We start from the raw sequence: 15,812 nt of genomic DNA, 5'->3' as shown, positions 1-15,812 counted from the left end.
CCTTCCTTCCTTCCTTCCTTCCTTCCTTCCTTCCATATTCGGTTATTTGTTTTACTCTACCTGGGGTGGCTGCCGGAGGCTCACCATGTGGATGGTGCCATGTGGAGGCAGGGAGCAGCTGGTCTAAGGCTTACTGGCCACCAGCTGCCTACAGACCAGTGAGGGACATGAGGCCTGTACACCTGTGCCTATTGCCAGGTGGGGGTCTCAGATGACGAGCATGGGGGATGTGGCAGCTGGAGCCTGGGTGGCTCTTGAGAGAGAACCTTCACCTCTGCGGGACACCTTATGGCTCAAGGAGTGTTTTCCTGTCCATTGTGTCTTTAACCCACGAAAATAGTCAGGTTTTCCAGAAAGTGGAGAATCAGAAAAAATACCATTTAGAGTCACTGGGCCGGGCACTTTGCCTGCGTTATCTGCTAAGCCTCACGAGGACCCTCTAGGCTGGGGCAGCGCATTGACAGGCTCAAGGATGGGAAGCTGCTCGCCCAAGGTGACTGCCTTCTTGGAGCAGGGGAGGGTCCAGCCTGGGGGAAAGCAGGGCTTGGGGAGGGCTCGGTTGACTCTTGGGATTGGGGACCTAACATGCCAGGATCCAGCCCTCTTTCTTCCACCCCTGCCCCGAGCATTTCCTAATGTGCAGACTCAAGGTCTTCGGCTTCATTGCCAAGTTCTCTTCCATCTCTAGGATTATCTAAAAAGTGCTGCCTCATACATATAATGCCAGCTATGCGTGTAATTTGAAGTTCTCTAGTAGCCAAAATTCAAAAAGAGGAAAGACACAGGTCATATTTTAATAATATATTTTATTCAACCCAGTGTTTCCGAATTGTCATTTCAACGTGTAATCAATATAAATCCAGTTATTAAAGAGATATTTGACATTCTTTTTTTTGTGCTAAATCTTCACAATCCCATGTGTGTTTTACACTTACAGCTCATCTATCTGGAAGCTAATTTTTTAACGAAGTGAAATGCAGTCTTACTAAGACAATAAAGCTGTGTTTCATGAGAAAAAAAAATATTCTACCCTCCTTCAGTTTTTAAATGTAATTTCATGAATTAAAATAAAAAATTCAGTTCCTCAGTCCAGCTAGCCACCTGTCAAGTGCTCCACAGCCATGTGTGCCGAGTGGCCACCGGATCTAGAAAGTGACCTTCCCTCCTTGAAAACCCAATCCTGCCTCTGGGCCTGGCCCCCGAGGGGGAGGGCGGGGCAGCACAGGAGACAGGACGGCTGCGTCTCTCCTGTTCCTGGAAGCAGCAGGGCCCTGGGCTCCAGTCTGGCCTGACCTCGGGTGGCCTCCTTTGCCATGATGTTAGGAGCACCTCAGAGGCTTTTCTGCCTCCATCACTGGCATTTCATAATCCTATAATCGCAACCCTCCTGAGCACCTCCCGTGTGCTGGGCACCGTTTTTACGTGCCGTGTATGTTCCTGATTTATTTAATGCTCATAAAAGCTCCAGGCACCATTCGCCTCCACATTTTATAGATGAGGAAACCGAGACACACGCAGATTTAAGGAGCCCAAGCAATCTAGGTCCAGCTGCTTTTAACTACAGCATTTTACAGCCTCAAGAAGAGTTTCGTTTCTACTGGTCTTCAAGAGTCCTTTACAAAAATGAAAAATGAACCAGGAGGAATAGCCGTTGGGTGTTGAAAGATGCCATTTTGATAAATGCTCAACAGTGAATAATGAAGCACTCGTTTTCTCCCCTCACGCCTGTCCCGAGTGTTACATAGGACAGACGAGGACACAGACTCGGTGAGGTGAAATCACTTGCGTACAGCCCTCTGCTAATAGGACGCAGGGCTGGGACTTGCACTTTGGACTTCGAAAGTCCAGCAGGCTGAGAGCAGGACCTGGATGAAGAGCCCAGGAAGGAGATTCTGTTAGGGGTGTGAAGAGAGGCCAGCAAGGTGACCTCTGCCTCGTGTCCTTTTGGGAGAGCCGCTGATCCACATGCCCATTTCTTCAAAGCCCATGAGGGGGCAGCACCTCTCCAGTGCAGAGAACATCAGGAAAGCTTCAGCCCTTCCAGCAAATGCGGCTGGGCCTAGAAGGGCAAGTAGAAGGTGGTGGCCTGGCTTATCCAGCTCTGTGCTACAGAGCCCAGCTGGCTCTGCCTGCAGCTAGAATATTTGGGGATGAGGCCAACGAACTGTAGGCATCAGTCACTCTGGAAGGGTTGTTGGCTGAGGGGCTGGCTGACGAAGCATCCCTCAGGGCCCGTCTCGACCACCAATTCTCACCTGAAGCATTCGCCAGCCCCAGGTACGCCCCTCCCTCGTCACGGTGTTTGGTTCACTCCTTCTGTCTTCCCTGCTTCCACTGGGTTGTGAGCTCCCGCAGAGCGGGTTCCAGCCAGGCTGTCTTCGTCTTTGTAGTTGTCCGCCAGCACTTTCGGCACTGTTTTGTTGACTGGTTGAACAGGTAACATCATTTCTGTCTGTTTCCTTCAGGGCTTGGCTACAACGAGGAGCAGATTCACAAACTGGATAAGTGAGTGGCCTGTCCCCCAGCAGGAGGGTGAGCAGGAGGGTGGGTGTCACCAGGGCAGAGCGATTCTCTGTGCCAGACCAGAAGTGGCGAAGGGCCGCGGTCACAGACCGTAGCTGGGCAGGAGGAAGGCTGGGTCACTCTCTGGGGCAGTCGTCTGGAGCCAGGGGAGATCAGTGGCCGAGTCTGGGGGAGGTTCCTCAGAAGCAGTCTTGATGAAACTGGGTTTCCTTCTGAACAAGGATGGTTTTTCCTGATTGTCCTCGCTGACCGACCACTTATGACTGACTTCCGCCTGAGCTCTCCTTTGGGCTTCCGTCTGCTATTCTGTTTCCTATACAGTCTCATCTAGACCCACCCTATACCCATCCCTGACAGTTCACACACACACACACACACACACACAGACACACAGACACACAGACACACAGACACACAGATACCCCTTTCCTTAATCATTTCATCTTCCTTCTGGGGATTGAGCTTGAGAGTGTGTATACACACACACACACAGACACACACACACAGACACACCTTTCCATAATCCATAATCATTTCATCTTCCTTCTGGGGATCGAGCTTGAGAGTGTGTACATGTTTTGAGTCCCCTGTCCCCCTTCATCTCTCTGTTGACATGTGCTGTGTGCCGGCCGCTCTGACTGCCAGGATCCCATGTGTGAGCATCGTCTCCAGCGGAGAGACGGCCCTGCCACAGGCTCAGCGGCTGGGCATTTAGGTGGTGGAGATTCAGAGGTGCTGGGCTTGTGCTCAGGGAGCTCTGACTGCTCGTCTCTGTATCTCTGTTTCCCTGTCTTTTCAGGGTGAATTTTAGTCACTTAGCCAAAAGGCTCCTGCAGGTGTTCCAGGAGGAGTGCGTGCAGAAGTATCAGACATCCCTAGTCACGCATGGCAATCGGATGAGGTACCAATCTGGCCCTTCCTCCTGAGCTCATGGATCCCAGTGCCCTTCTAGGCTCAGACAGCCCTGGCTTTGCAGAGCCCTGACTGAGAGGCAGGTGGGACAAAGTGACACAGGCAAAGAAATGGTAGTTTTGCAGCCTTAGGTGGCCAGGCAGTCTGCTGGGTGATTCTGTACCATAGCCTGTTTAACTCCACTGTATCTTCCCTGTGTAGAAGATACTGTCACCCTATCTCACAGACGAGGAAATTGAGGCTCAGGGAACAGGTCTCCTCCTCGATACCAGACAGCTAGTAAGGAGCAGTCCCAGGACCAGCACATGAGCGGAACTGCCACTGAAATCTTGGTTCTTCCCAAAGTCCCAGCTGGTCGCGTTGGAAAGTCCTGCCTCTCTGGGGAGAACACGAGGTCCCTCTGGGGTGAGGACAACTAGTCACGGAAGCAGGGGCAGGCAGGGGTCCTTAAATAGAACCTCCTCGCGCCCTGTCCGCTGTAGGAGATCGGGTTCTCCCTTCTCACAGGCTCCTGGTCCTTGCCCTACCGGCAGGGATGCTGGTTCCTCCTGGTGAGAGAACGCACTTTCCCAGGAGCTGCCTGTCCGAGGTCCGTGGGACCTGTGGGCTTGTTACAGGGCCGAGACCCAGGCACCCACCCACCCTCACGTTAGAATACAGTGCCCAGCCCCTGCACCCCAACTCACCCCGAATTCCGATTTAATTGCTGTGAAGCTCGCTCGGATATCAGTAGTTTCAACGTGCCTCAGAGGATTCTACTGCATAGCCAGGGTTGAGAACCAGCCACAGGTTGAAGCTGTCCATGGACGTTGTCTCCTTTTGTGCAATGGGGAAAAAGTTCTTGTTCACTCCCTCCACTTAGTGGATTCATAAATGTGCCTTGACCTGGATTTGCTCTGGAAATGAGAGCATGAGCAGTTCCCGTATTAAGCGTGGGCTGTCCTCCCTGGAGCCTGACCTGGCCTCACACTCATCTTAAATGGCCTAGTGACCTGGCCCGGTGACCCGGCCCAGCCACATGCGTGTCTGCAGCTCCCATGGGGCTGTGCTGGGACCCTCACCAGCCTCAGTCAGTACGTGAGCATTCTTACAGTGGGGCAGGTGAGAGGTGAGGAGACACCTAGAAGATAAGAGGCAGTGAGGGAGGCCAGTGCCTGGGACCCACGGGCTCTGGCCTCTGTTGTCTGGAAGCTGAACCACAGCTGGGTGGGCCCCGGCAAGAGCCAGCGAGTCCGGCTCTGACTTTTCATCTGTTCTCTTGAGGTTGGTGCACAAGGCCAGGAACCACCTGCGCCTGGTCGGCTGCTCCGTGGCTGCCTGCAACACAGAAGCCCAGGGGGTCCAGGAGGGCCTCAGCAAGGTGAGAATTTTGCGGGGCACCTGGGGCTGAGGAAAGCCAGGTCAATCCGGTACTCTAAGGGCATTCGGGCCATTCCCCTGCCTCTGTGCAGAGCTGCCCTTGACTGAGTCCAAGCACATTGGTGGGGGTTGGAGGTTTCTGACCCACAGAGGTGCCCTGAGGTGGGGATGGAGAAAGAGTGGAGGGCACTGCCTGGTGATCTCAGACCGAAGGTTCCTGTGAGGGCAGAGCCTCCGTGATGCTGAGACACCTTCCTCGTGCCCCGTGCAGCCTGGGCATCTCCAGGCCACTCCTTAGAGAGGCAATGTGAGCTCTCCTTGACCTTCTGATCTGCCTTGTGTAAAGAGACCAGCTGGAGAAGCCGCCTGCTGTGCCAACAGGAACGGAGCAGGGCTCCTTCTCCCCTCCCGGCACAGGCACAGCAGCAGCCGCGTTCGTCCAGAGCTGGTGCTAGGCCGCCCCCTACACCTCTGCAGCTCCAGCTCCTGCTTCAGAGGAGGTGGAGTAGAAGCAGAGTAGTTGGCAGTCTGGATCGTTAAATCAGTCACAGATGGGTGAAGGTGGCTGTGGCAGCTGCGCTCTCAGGATGGGAAGGAGGCTTGTGGGTTCGGCTCCAGGGTTCGGGTGCTCCAGGGGTACGGGTGCTCCAGGGGTACGGGCTGGGGGCTGTTGTGTTACCCTTTTCTTACCATCCCCCAGCACCTCCCCTTCCTCAAAGGTGATCTGTGTCTTCCCTTCTGACTAAAGTGTGGTTCCCTCCAGATCCTTGACGGGCTATCTCACCAGCTACTTCAGGACAGAACAAAGGGGGCTCAGGCCTCACCACCCCCCGTAGCAACTTATGCCAGTCCTGCCCTAAGGGACCTAGGTGTCCAGTAAGTGTCGGAGAGAGAGGGATGTGTGTGTGTGATGGGGGGCGAGGAGGGGGTCAGGGGCTGGGTGCTGAGGTTAGAGCTGCAGGGTTTTAGCCTCATACCAGGCTTAGAAGTCAAGATAAGAGAGGCTTGGTGGTGGGCCTCCCGGGGAGGGGGTCCGGGCACCAGCTCTGGCCTCAGGCGCAGTGCCTCTCCTGCCTCTGCCTTGGACAGCATGGAAAAGCTCTATGAGGAGATGAAGCTGCTGGCCTTTGACCTCCAGGACAACAACCGCATCATTGAAGGGTAAAGAGTCCCCACTATGCCGGGGAGGGCTGGGTCCTTAAGCCACCCTTGCCTCAGGGGCTCAGGGTCCCTGTACCCAACCATGCAGGTTGGATGACAGCTGTCCATTTTCCATATAGTCACGCTGGCACTTTGGCCTGTCCATGGGTGAGTCGCCATCCTCCCAAGGTGTAGGCTTCCACTATAGTCTTGAGAATATAGTGCAGTCAGAGATGAAAATTTCATTTAATTTTAAGCAATTGCTGTATGTCCAAAAAGAGAATTCATTTGACCTTGATGTAAAACTATTCTCAGTGAGTCAGAGATGAGGGCTCGGGGCATGTGGATTTGTGGCTGAGTGTGGACTCTGCCTGATGCCTCAACCAGCCTGACTTCACACCCATCCTAAGAGTGGTGCTGTTTCATCTCCATGTCATATACTAGGAAACCGAGGCTAATTGCCCAAGGCCCATGTTCCTCTGTCCTTGCTGGGCCCCTGTTCTGTGCAGATGCTCCAGGCACCCCCTCCACCCCCAAGCTGCAGGCCCAGCGTTAGAGACACCACCTGAGGAGATTCCCCTCTTTGGGCACGTGAGGGTACTGGAGAGGGTACGGGGGGAGTCAGCAGGCTCAGATTTTTGGATTCTGTGCACCCGTGAAACTCACAGAAGAAAATTGGAGTAACCAACTTCTCATATAATCAAATAAGCCCATCTGAAGGGGGAAAAAAAACCTGCCACCCAGTATCTCACTTCATAAAGCACATTTTAACACCAAAGAGAAGGAAGGACATCATCTCAAAATCAAGAGGGTCCTTGCCCTGAAGGTCAGTGGGCTTTACTTACACACATACACACTTGCTCAGGCAAGGGTGAGGACACCCTCCCCATCATCCTCATATCTGGCACTTCCCCATTTGAGAACCAGTGGCATGGTGGAAAAATCGGCAGAGATTCCAGCAGGATCTGACTCCTGACTGCTCCTTACCAGCTGCCTGACGCTGGGAGGTTTGTTCAGCTCTGAGCTTTAATTCCCTCCTCTGCTATGTAATGATGCCTCCCTCGTGATGTGATCATGGGATTAAATAGGGTGAGATCTGCAATGTGCTGGGGAGGGAGGAGAGGACATGTAGAGGGAAGGACTCACCAATGGTAAGTGTTCCCCAGAGGCCACACCAATCCGGGATTCTAGGAAGCCAGGGGCAGAGCTGGTGGTTGTGCCCAGAGTTTCAGAGGGTCCGTGGGTTGAGGAGGCATCTCTTCCATGTCCCACTCCAGCAAGGGGAGAATCCATCCCCTTAAATACCCACAAAAAGGCGATTCAACAGCTTCTTGGAAAACCTTTCCAAAACAGCCCTCACGGGCAGGAAGTTCTAATTTTAGTGCCGATATAAATTTTTCTTGCTCCGATATGTAGCCTATTTACAGATAGCTCAAAACTTTATTTTAGTGAATTTTCACTTCCTTATTCACAGCTGTAGCCAGAGAGAGTAAAGAACCCGTTTGAATTCCTTTCCCTCCTCCTCACCCCGGCTGCACTGGATTCACCAGGAGAGGCTTTAAAAGTGCGGATGCCAGGGTCTTGCCCCCAGAGGTTCTGGGTGTGGCCTGGGTGGGGGAGTTTTATAAGCTTCCCAGCTGTGTAGTCAGGGATGAGAACCAGAGTTCTTGTCCAGGGACACGGAGGCTGCCAGAGGACGGCTGAGGACTCAAATGGCTCTGAGCTTCTGAAAGCTGTGTTGGGCCCTGGGGTATGGCCTGCAGGCTCCTCCACCTGGGTAGCAGAAGCTAACTTGCCCCTTTTATTACAGGTTAAGTAGGGTCCAATCGGCTCCTGATGTCTGAGCTCCTTGGCGTGCACGCGGCATCCTGAAGCATTAGAATCATTCGAACACTGTGCTCCTGCCTACACTGTGGGACCCAACACAGGATGATACCTGGTCCCGTCTCATCAGCCTACCTCCCTCCTGGCCAACAGCTGGGAGATGTCACCAGCATTACCTTCCACTGCCTTTCTGCAGGAAGCAGCACACAGGACCTGGGGCACCAGACAGTCTCTGTCAGGACCTACTTACTGCCTGTGCTGAACTTTATATTTTATGTGGGCTCAGGTACGGCTCCTCCAGCACCCTGGCATGCGCAGCTGAACCTGGCCGGGCCATGGGGAGAAGAGGCATCAAGAGCCTCTCACCCACCCCTCTGGTTTACAGGGCTTCGCTCCTCAGGGAACAGACGACAAGACCTCCTGGGGTTTGGATCAAACAACCTAATCTCAGTCTTCCTTCCTCTCAAGGTGTTTCTTGTTGGACATACAGCTCTCTCCCCTCTCCTGTAATTTCTGAGGGTTACCACACTCGGCCACAGCTATCACAGAGCCCAATTCTCCTTCTGCTCTTGGTCTGGCTGAGCCTAAGCTGGAGAGAATGGGTGGCGGAGGCCGGATGCCGCTGTCCAGGGCCCATTCCCTCCTCTCTCCCTCTGAGGCACTGCCAGGTTTTGGGATATGCAGCCAGCTGGGGTCGATAGTAGCCATGCAATTAGCACAGGCCTGAGAGTCAGAGTTTTGAGATAAAAGTCCTGCACCTTGAAGAAATGGAATAAACGTGGGCTTCTTTTTTATTTCCAAGGGGCTCTTACTGGGCCGTATGTGTCGCAGGGGAAGGACCTTGGCTGGGTGTGCTTGGCTTCCCAGCAGGCACAGGGGTGGGACCTGTGAGGAGAAGGATGGGGAAATGGAGATGGGACTGGTCACTTCCTGATTGCTGCCTTTCCCCTAAATGGGCCCTAACTTCAGGGAAAAGCTCAAGAGGGGTGGCCCCCAGCGGGGAGGGCTTGCCTTCCTATTCTGTCTCTTCTCTTGACTCCTGTCATTTGGGAAGCTGTATAATGGGCCTGAAACTTTGGGAAAAAGAAGTTCTTTTTTTATTAACCTCAAATCTACCATCTAAGTGCCTACTCCTTTCCCCCTATCCCCAACACTCTTCAAAACATAGGCTGTGTCCTAAATATTGGGTTTGAGCACTACCATGGGTCATTTGGAGCATTCCTTAATTTTGTCTAGAATCTAGAATCGTACCTGGGTAAGGCATTCAGATTTGTGCAAATTTAGTCTTTCCCCCACAGTACCCACAGGTCCTTTAACTGGAGCTGGACTATACTCTCCTGGCCTAGGGGCATTAGGAGGAGGGGGCATGCGGTAAAGTAGCCCCAACAGGGAAGGGAGACCCGTGAGAAGCTCCACGTTGTGCTTTGCAGCACAAAGTCTATTACGCTTGACCCCAGATAACCCAAGAAATCCTTCCTCCCCAACTTCCCGGAGCCTCCACATCCTCAGAAGCCACTCTGCCTGACGACCCATCGACCCATTGATCCACGGGAGCAGAAGTGAGGAATCCAGTCCCGGCATCTGACATCCTCTGTGCTGCTTCTCCATGGAAACACCAGCGCCCTCTAGAGACCCAAGGGAGGGTTGCTGGGGGTTTGCTTGCATCAGGCCTAAGTGGCTTCGTGTGTGCTGTTTGGGTCTCATGCCCATGGGTCGCTTAAGCCCAGTGGTTTCAGATTCTGGGGCCCTAGGAGCCAGCTGATTCTTCGATGCCCATGGGTGCTGGCCACCCCTGGTAACTTTGCCGGTGTGAGTCATGGCCCTGCAGGGAAGTCACAGTGGGTTTTCCCTGGCTGCTTCTGGACTCCATGTGCTTGGTGGAGCTCAGCAAAAGAGCCAAGGGATCCCTGAAAGCCAATTGCAGATTGTCGGGGGATGATAGGATCCAGGCTTCACGATCTCATGAGCTAAGCCCAGCAGGGGACATACTCAAAGAGTTCAGTTCATTCCTGTGCTTGGCAGAGCCACCAACATGGGTGCCTATACCCATCTAAAGTTCTACAGAGCTTCTTATTCCATCTCAGCAGGGAGTGGAGAACTGGACCAAGGCCCTTAGCCAGAAGAACCTTGTAAGATTCTCAGGTGTCTGAAGATCTCTTAAACTTCCCTCTCTGTTCTCTGTGGTGATCCCTATCACAACACGTAAGGTGAAGAGCCCGTTTAGTCCCTGAGATGTGAAGTGAGCCCCGGAGGTGAGCCAGGTGACTAAGGCGCATTGCCTGCCCCTGTGGCGCTCACCTCGATGGGGACAGGCGTTTCAGTATCGTGACAGCACTGAGATGGGAATGCACAGCTCGAGTGCAATCACCTCACCGTCATCACAGGGCAGGGTGTTTAGTTCAGCCCGGGAAGGTGTCAGGAAAGGACTTGGGGAGCAGGTGACGCCATGTTGGGGCTTGGCAGGTGAGCTGAGTTACCTAGCAAAGAAGGCATGGAAGGCATCCCAGCAGCGGGACCAGCACCAGCCTCGGCACGGAAGGAACGACAGGTATGCGTGTCACTGGAGAGTAAGTGGAAGTGGGAAGTCGGCGTCGATGAAAGGGAGGAGCTAGGCCAAAAGGCTGCACTAAGGAACCTGGGCTTTTCCACAGGGGTCCATAGAAACAGATTTTAGTTCAAATCCAACTGGTGTTTTAAAGATATATCTTTTTGGTGCCTGCGCAGAGGGTAGATTGAAACGCTGTGCCTCAGTTTCCTCATTTGTAAAATGGAGATGATATCTTTCAACGTTATGGGTAGGAATAGATTAGATATTTCCACAAAAATGCCTGAAACACAATGTGAGTTCTCCGTGCGCCCACCCCCCTGCCGCGCCCCACCCTCTCCCACCCCGGCTATGAGGCCCCTGCTCAGGGCTTGTCAAGAAACAGAAGCTCTCGTCCCAGAGAGGCTGTCGGTGGCTCAGACTGGTCACAAATATCTGGGAAGTGTCCATACAGTGTTCAGATTCACGACTTCTTAAAACAAGCTGGTTCAAGTTAAAAGGGGGGGGGTCTAACTAAAATGACATGGGAGGCGCATGTTCCCAGCTCCCCCCGGAAGTGCGGCCAGCTCTGCAGGGCCCGCTGCCGCTCTCTGCACCCTGGTGCTGCAGGTCAGTAGTCTCTGTGGCTCTCAGAATCAACGCAGTTTCTTCTTCATAGGCTGGTGTCCGGGTTCAACACAGATTCCAGGACCCCACCCACCTCCCGATTCCAACCGGTCAGGGCGTGTGGCCCAGGAGCCTGCACTGTTGATGAGAGTCCCTCGTATGGCTATGATTCTTACACAAGCTAACGTTTGAGGACACTGAGGCAGAGTGTGCAGATGTCCTGTGGAGGACATGCGAATGGCCCAGCAGGTGGGCAGTGGGTGGTACATTGAACTAGGCGCCACTCCCCCACTCTGACAGCCCAGGCGAGGAAGCCAGTGTAAGGGACAGGATAGATCTCCACACTGGCTGGCCACTCTCCTACTGGACCCACTTTGCTCTCACTTCAGCTGGGGAGGCCTCAAAGGTCTACCGCCACTGGTCATTTGGGGTTCCCTTCCAAACTGCTTCCATGATTTGGTAAAGGGGGAGATTCCTGGCTTCTTGTCCCTCCATCTCATAAAGCATCCTGAACCAGGCTCCCCCATGGGAAGGGGTAAGGAACGGGCCAGAATGACCCAAAGTCGCTTCAATTTTATTTTCCTTGGAAGCTCAGAATGACAAGCAGCAGCCGCTTGAAGCCATCGGGTCCTTTCCCGTGCCCTTTGCCAGAGAGAGGGAGGGAGGGAGATAAGAGAGGGGAGCGAAGAAAGGAAAGAGAGTGGGAGGGGCAGAAGGGAGGCTGGAGAGGAAGGGAGGGATGGAGAGGGAAAGGGAGGAAGAGAATGAGGGGGGAGAAGGAGCAGAAATGAGAAGAACAAGGCAAAGGCCTAGAAGAGAGAGAGGGGCGCGCGCGGTGGGCTGGGTGCAGCAGGGGTAGCCTGCGAGGTCATCTGGGCTGCTCTGCTCCTGCCGGTCTTCACAACGCCAGTCCATGGCTTCCTGCCACAGCGATGGGCCCAGAACTGGCTTAGTGCTGGAATGTAAGTGGCTGTGACTTGGAGCCTCCCTTCTGGCTGAGGAGAAAAAGCTGCTGACAAATCTGCCTGGAATATCTGAGTTTTTCCAACACGGAAAGGAGAAACATACATACACAAACAAGCCTTATCATAAGCCTGGCAGAGCGGCCTGGGATGGAAAAATTCCATAACTGAGACAGACAGATGGAGGCGGCGCCACGAAACTGCTTTAAAACAAGCCCCACTCACCCCGACCCTGCAGTGACACCTTTCCAGGAGCCCTCATGTGCCCACTCACATCCCCACTCTGGTTTGCCCTTTATGTCCCCAAGCACTGTCAAGGATCTGTGTGATCCCCGTGGGAGTGCTTGATTTGGTGATACAAAGAAAGCCCGTCCCTCTGAAAGGGGTTGACCTACCAGCCCTCACCGATGGCCAATTACTAGCACCTGGAGACAGAAAATCCACCCCAGTGACCAGTAACTTTGGAGGATGCGCATGAATCTTAAGTGGAGTTCCCACTTCCGCCCAGGCCCCAGCAGTTCTGTTCACCCTAGACCAGACAATTTCTTCATCTCCACCCCCTCCCCAGATGTCATGGCTCCAAGGGATGTTAAAAGAGAAGTCCTGGATTAGGAACAGGCAGGGGAGCTGACAGCTGAGTTCACGTCGCTAAACGTTTAATGAGTACCTCCTGTTTGCCCTGAATGGTGTGACCAAAAAGACTAACAAGACCCAAGTGAGAGAGGCGATAATGTAAAAGTTTCATCGTGATTCATATTAGGATGACATGAATAGGAGAGACCAAGTGGTGATGAGAACTCAGAAGAAGGAGCGATGAATTAGGTCCAGGTGACTCTGGGAGGACACTCGGACTAGACCTAGAAAGCTGAACAGGATTTGACAGGGAAAGAAAAATAAGGCGAGATTTTGCCGATCTTTAAACTGCAACTCCAAAGCGAGATCAGAGATTTTTAAGCACTGTCCCTTTACCACGCCAGCTGTACAGGGCAAAGGAAAAATCACGGATTTGAGTCCAGACTGTGACACCTCTTTGGGCCAGTCACATGACTTCTCTAGCCTCATTTTTTCATCTGTAAGGTAGGAATGGCAGCTGGCCATGAAGATGAAGTCATTCGAGCCAAACGTGCCCACCACGTAGTAGGTATTCGATGCATATTTCTTGAGTAAATATGTATTTCTTGAGTAAACATGTAGCATTTTACAAGAGACTTTCAAACACATTTTAATTCCCTGACAAGTTTGGTCATGGTCCCTGCTCATAGTCTAGCAGTGGAAGGTATTACACATTGTAAGCGACATCTTCCTTGAGAAGCCAAGCTGTGTGTGCAACAAGCTGCCCAAGAAGAGAAGGAAGTAGCTCCGAGATCCAGAATCCCACAGTCAACAAGGGTCAGAGTGTTTTCCCTCTAATACCTAGGGAGGGGTCACGTTAATCAAACTTCTCTTATAAAGGACGGGCCGATATCCAGATTTACCGAGTCAATCCCTGGAGGTGGACTATCCTTGCTCACAGAGACACGGCTTACTCCATTCAGGTTTGTGTTTAAATGTCTGCTCCTCGGAGACCACCCAATTTAAAATTAGCCACTGTCACCTTCCAGCTTCTTAATGTGCCTCATTTTTCACCATAGTATTTACAACCTGACTTTATATTGCACTTATGTTTCTATGTTTATTATCTGGCTCTCCCACGAAAATGTAAGCTTCAGGAACAGCTCCATTTCACTGTTGTACCTTTAGCACTTAGAACACACCTGATACATCACGGATGTTACTTACTTATTAAATGAATAGCTGCTTTGTGCCCTTGAAGACTGCAGTGGTCATTAGTGCTGTTTGCCAAATATTCCCAGCTATTGGCCCGTCCTGAGCACACAGCAGACTTGCACTTCTTGCTCCCCTTGCAGAGTGCGCTGTGTAACTAGTTCTGGCCCATGAGTTGTGAGTGGAGGTAACCAGAGCTTTTAGAGGCTGACGTAGGACCCTCTGGGCTCTCTCGGCTTCCCTCTGGCACCAGTTACTGGTGACATTAGATGGAGCGGCTACTCCATCAGCCTGGATCCCTGAGTGGCTTTGAGGAACGGTCTTCCTGCCAGTTGGCAGAGGGCATGTATGTGGGTGAGAAAGAAGTCTCTGGTTTAAAGGCACAGAGATTTGGGGTTGTTTATTACTGCAGCGTAAGCTAACCTGTCCTGACAGGTCCAGTGATGCTGTGCAGATCCTGTGTAGTGCTGTTGGAATCACTGGGAGGTCCCTAAATGCTTTGGGGATTTCAGGAGACTTCAAATGCCTCAAAGCCAAACAAAACCAAAAACTTCCCCTTCAGAAAGTTGGACCATATCTGTTCTTCCCTTTTTCTTCCTATTAGGAAGCTCAGTAGGGAGTTAAGGGACAGCTTTGAAACAACTCACCCAAAGGGGGAACCGACGCTCTCTGGGGCCACCTCGAAAGTGACTTCACACATTGACCACACACTCAAACTCACTGTCATAATCCTTCCCCTTGGTTAAAAATAAAAACAGCATACCCACTCTTCTGGGAGTGAGTCACAAACAGAAAAAAAGTCAATGGCTCTGGGCCAAGAGGATCAGCTAACATGGGGAAAAAACTCTAACTGGAGGTGTCTCCATGCTGCGCTGCGGTCTGACCCTTGTACCCTGGATGACAAAGACCAAGCCAAACGATGTTCGAGTTCAAGCATCAGACGTTGCCCTGACCCTACAGTGAGAATCGAGGTTTTTTTAGTATTTCCCTGGGGAGGGAGGAATGAGGGGGGTGTGTGTCTGTGTTGTGGCAGCGGGGGATGCTCTTTCAAGGAAGAAGGAACAGGACTGGGCTAGGAGTGATGCCATCGGAGGAGCAAGGCCCAGACACGGAGCCTCATGTTGGGTTCAGAGGAAGCAACTACTTCAGACCTCAATTTCTTGGCTCATAGAAATGAACTTCAAGATAAACTTGATAAACTTTTGGATCGGTTACATGAAGTTATGCTGTTTCTATTTTCATCTGTTTCCATCCCAGAAGTCAAATGTATGGCTCTGGTCCTGCATAGTCTTCCTCCCACTCAGTGCCGAGGGCAGCCCCCATCCCTCCTGCTGCAGAGCTGCCTCGGGAAGACAAACCAGAGCATTTTGCTCTACAGCCCAGGCAACTGGGAGGGGTTTACACCTGATTATTCCAGAGGGTCCCCAGTTTCCCAGGACCAGAGGAGGCACTCATCCCACGAGCCTCTCTATCCAGGGACTCTGGCCTAGGCTGCCTGGACTCATGCTTGGGGAGTCAGGGTGGGGGGTAAAGGACAGAGATGTGATTGTTGGAAACTATTTCACAAGTGGCCTTTCAAAACTGGCCTTCCAGTGACGAACTCTTTGCCAGGTCCCCTCTTCTTCTTGCCACACCAAGCTGGCACCCAGAGCTGAACCTGAGCCAGCCCACTGCCCTCCTGAACGAGTCTCGAGACTGTGCAGATGGGTGGATACCACAGGGTGGATACAAGCAAATATTTATATGCAACACAGGTTTCTGCATAACCCAGAGAGCTTGCTTGCAGAAAAAGCGGGAAAGATGGGAATAGGAGAGCAGAAAGGCATACTGCACTTTCCTTCTAAAAACATTCAGCAGAAAGCATTCTTGAATAGCCCTCCCCCTGGGGTTTTTCTCGGTCATGTCCCACTGAACACCTGCCTTGGGGGAAAAGGAGAAACCCATTCTCTTATCACCACCTTAGATCTGGAGCTGTAGAGTCCTTGCACCAGCAGCATGGACACCACCTGGGAACTTTTTAAAAATGCAAAATCTCAAACTCCTGCCCCAGATCTACTGACTCAGAAACTGTGTGTGTGTGTTGGGGGTGACGGGTGGGGGAGGAATCTGTGATTTAACAAGCCCTCCAGGTGATTGCCCTGCATGCCAAAGTTTGAAAATCACTAATGTAGAGGAAG

General features: G+C 52.4%; 1 protein-coding gene across 1 annotated transcript in view; it reads left to right on the top strand.

Moving 5' to 3' along the window:
• Positions 1–8,869, top strand: part of IKBKE (inhibitor of nuclear factor kappa B kinase subunit epsilon) — a 24,103-nt gene extending 15,234 nt beyond the window's left edge. The window contains exons 16-21 of the mRNA XM_025040488.1: positions 2,444–2,505; positions 3,323–3,424; positions 4,699–4,795; positions 5,558–5,670; positions 5,884–5,955; positions 7,745–8,869. Of these exons, the coding sequence (XP_024896256.1) occupies positions 2,444–2,505; positions 3,323–3,424; positions 4,699–4,795; positions 5,558–5,670; positions 5,884–5,955; positions 7,745–7,778 (480 nt within the window). The 3' untranslated portion in view covers positions 7,779–8,869. The remainder of the gene's footprint in view (positions 1–2,443; positions 2,506–3,322; positions 3,425–4,698; positions 4,796–5,557; positions 5,671–5,883; positions 5,956–7,744) is intronic.
• The last annotated feature ends 6,943 nt before the right edge of the window (positions 8,870–15,812 follow it).

The sequence above is a fragment of the Pteropus alecto genome, unplaced genomic scaffold (genome assembly GCF_000325575.1).
Source record: "Pteropus alecto unplaced genomic scaffold, ASM32557v1 scaffold359, whole genome shotgun sequence".
NCBI lineage: Eukaryota > Metazoa > Chordata > Mammalia > Chiroptera > Pteropodidae > Pteropus > Pteropus alecto.
This window is presented reverse-complemented; position numbering and strand designations above follow the sequence as displayed.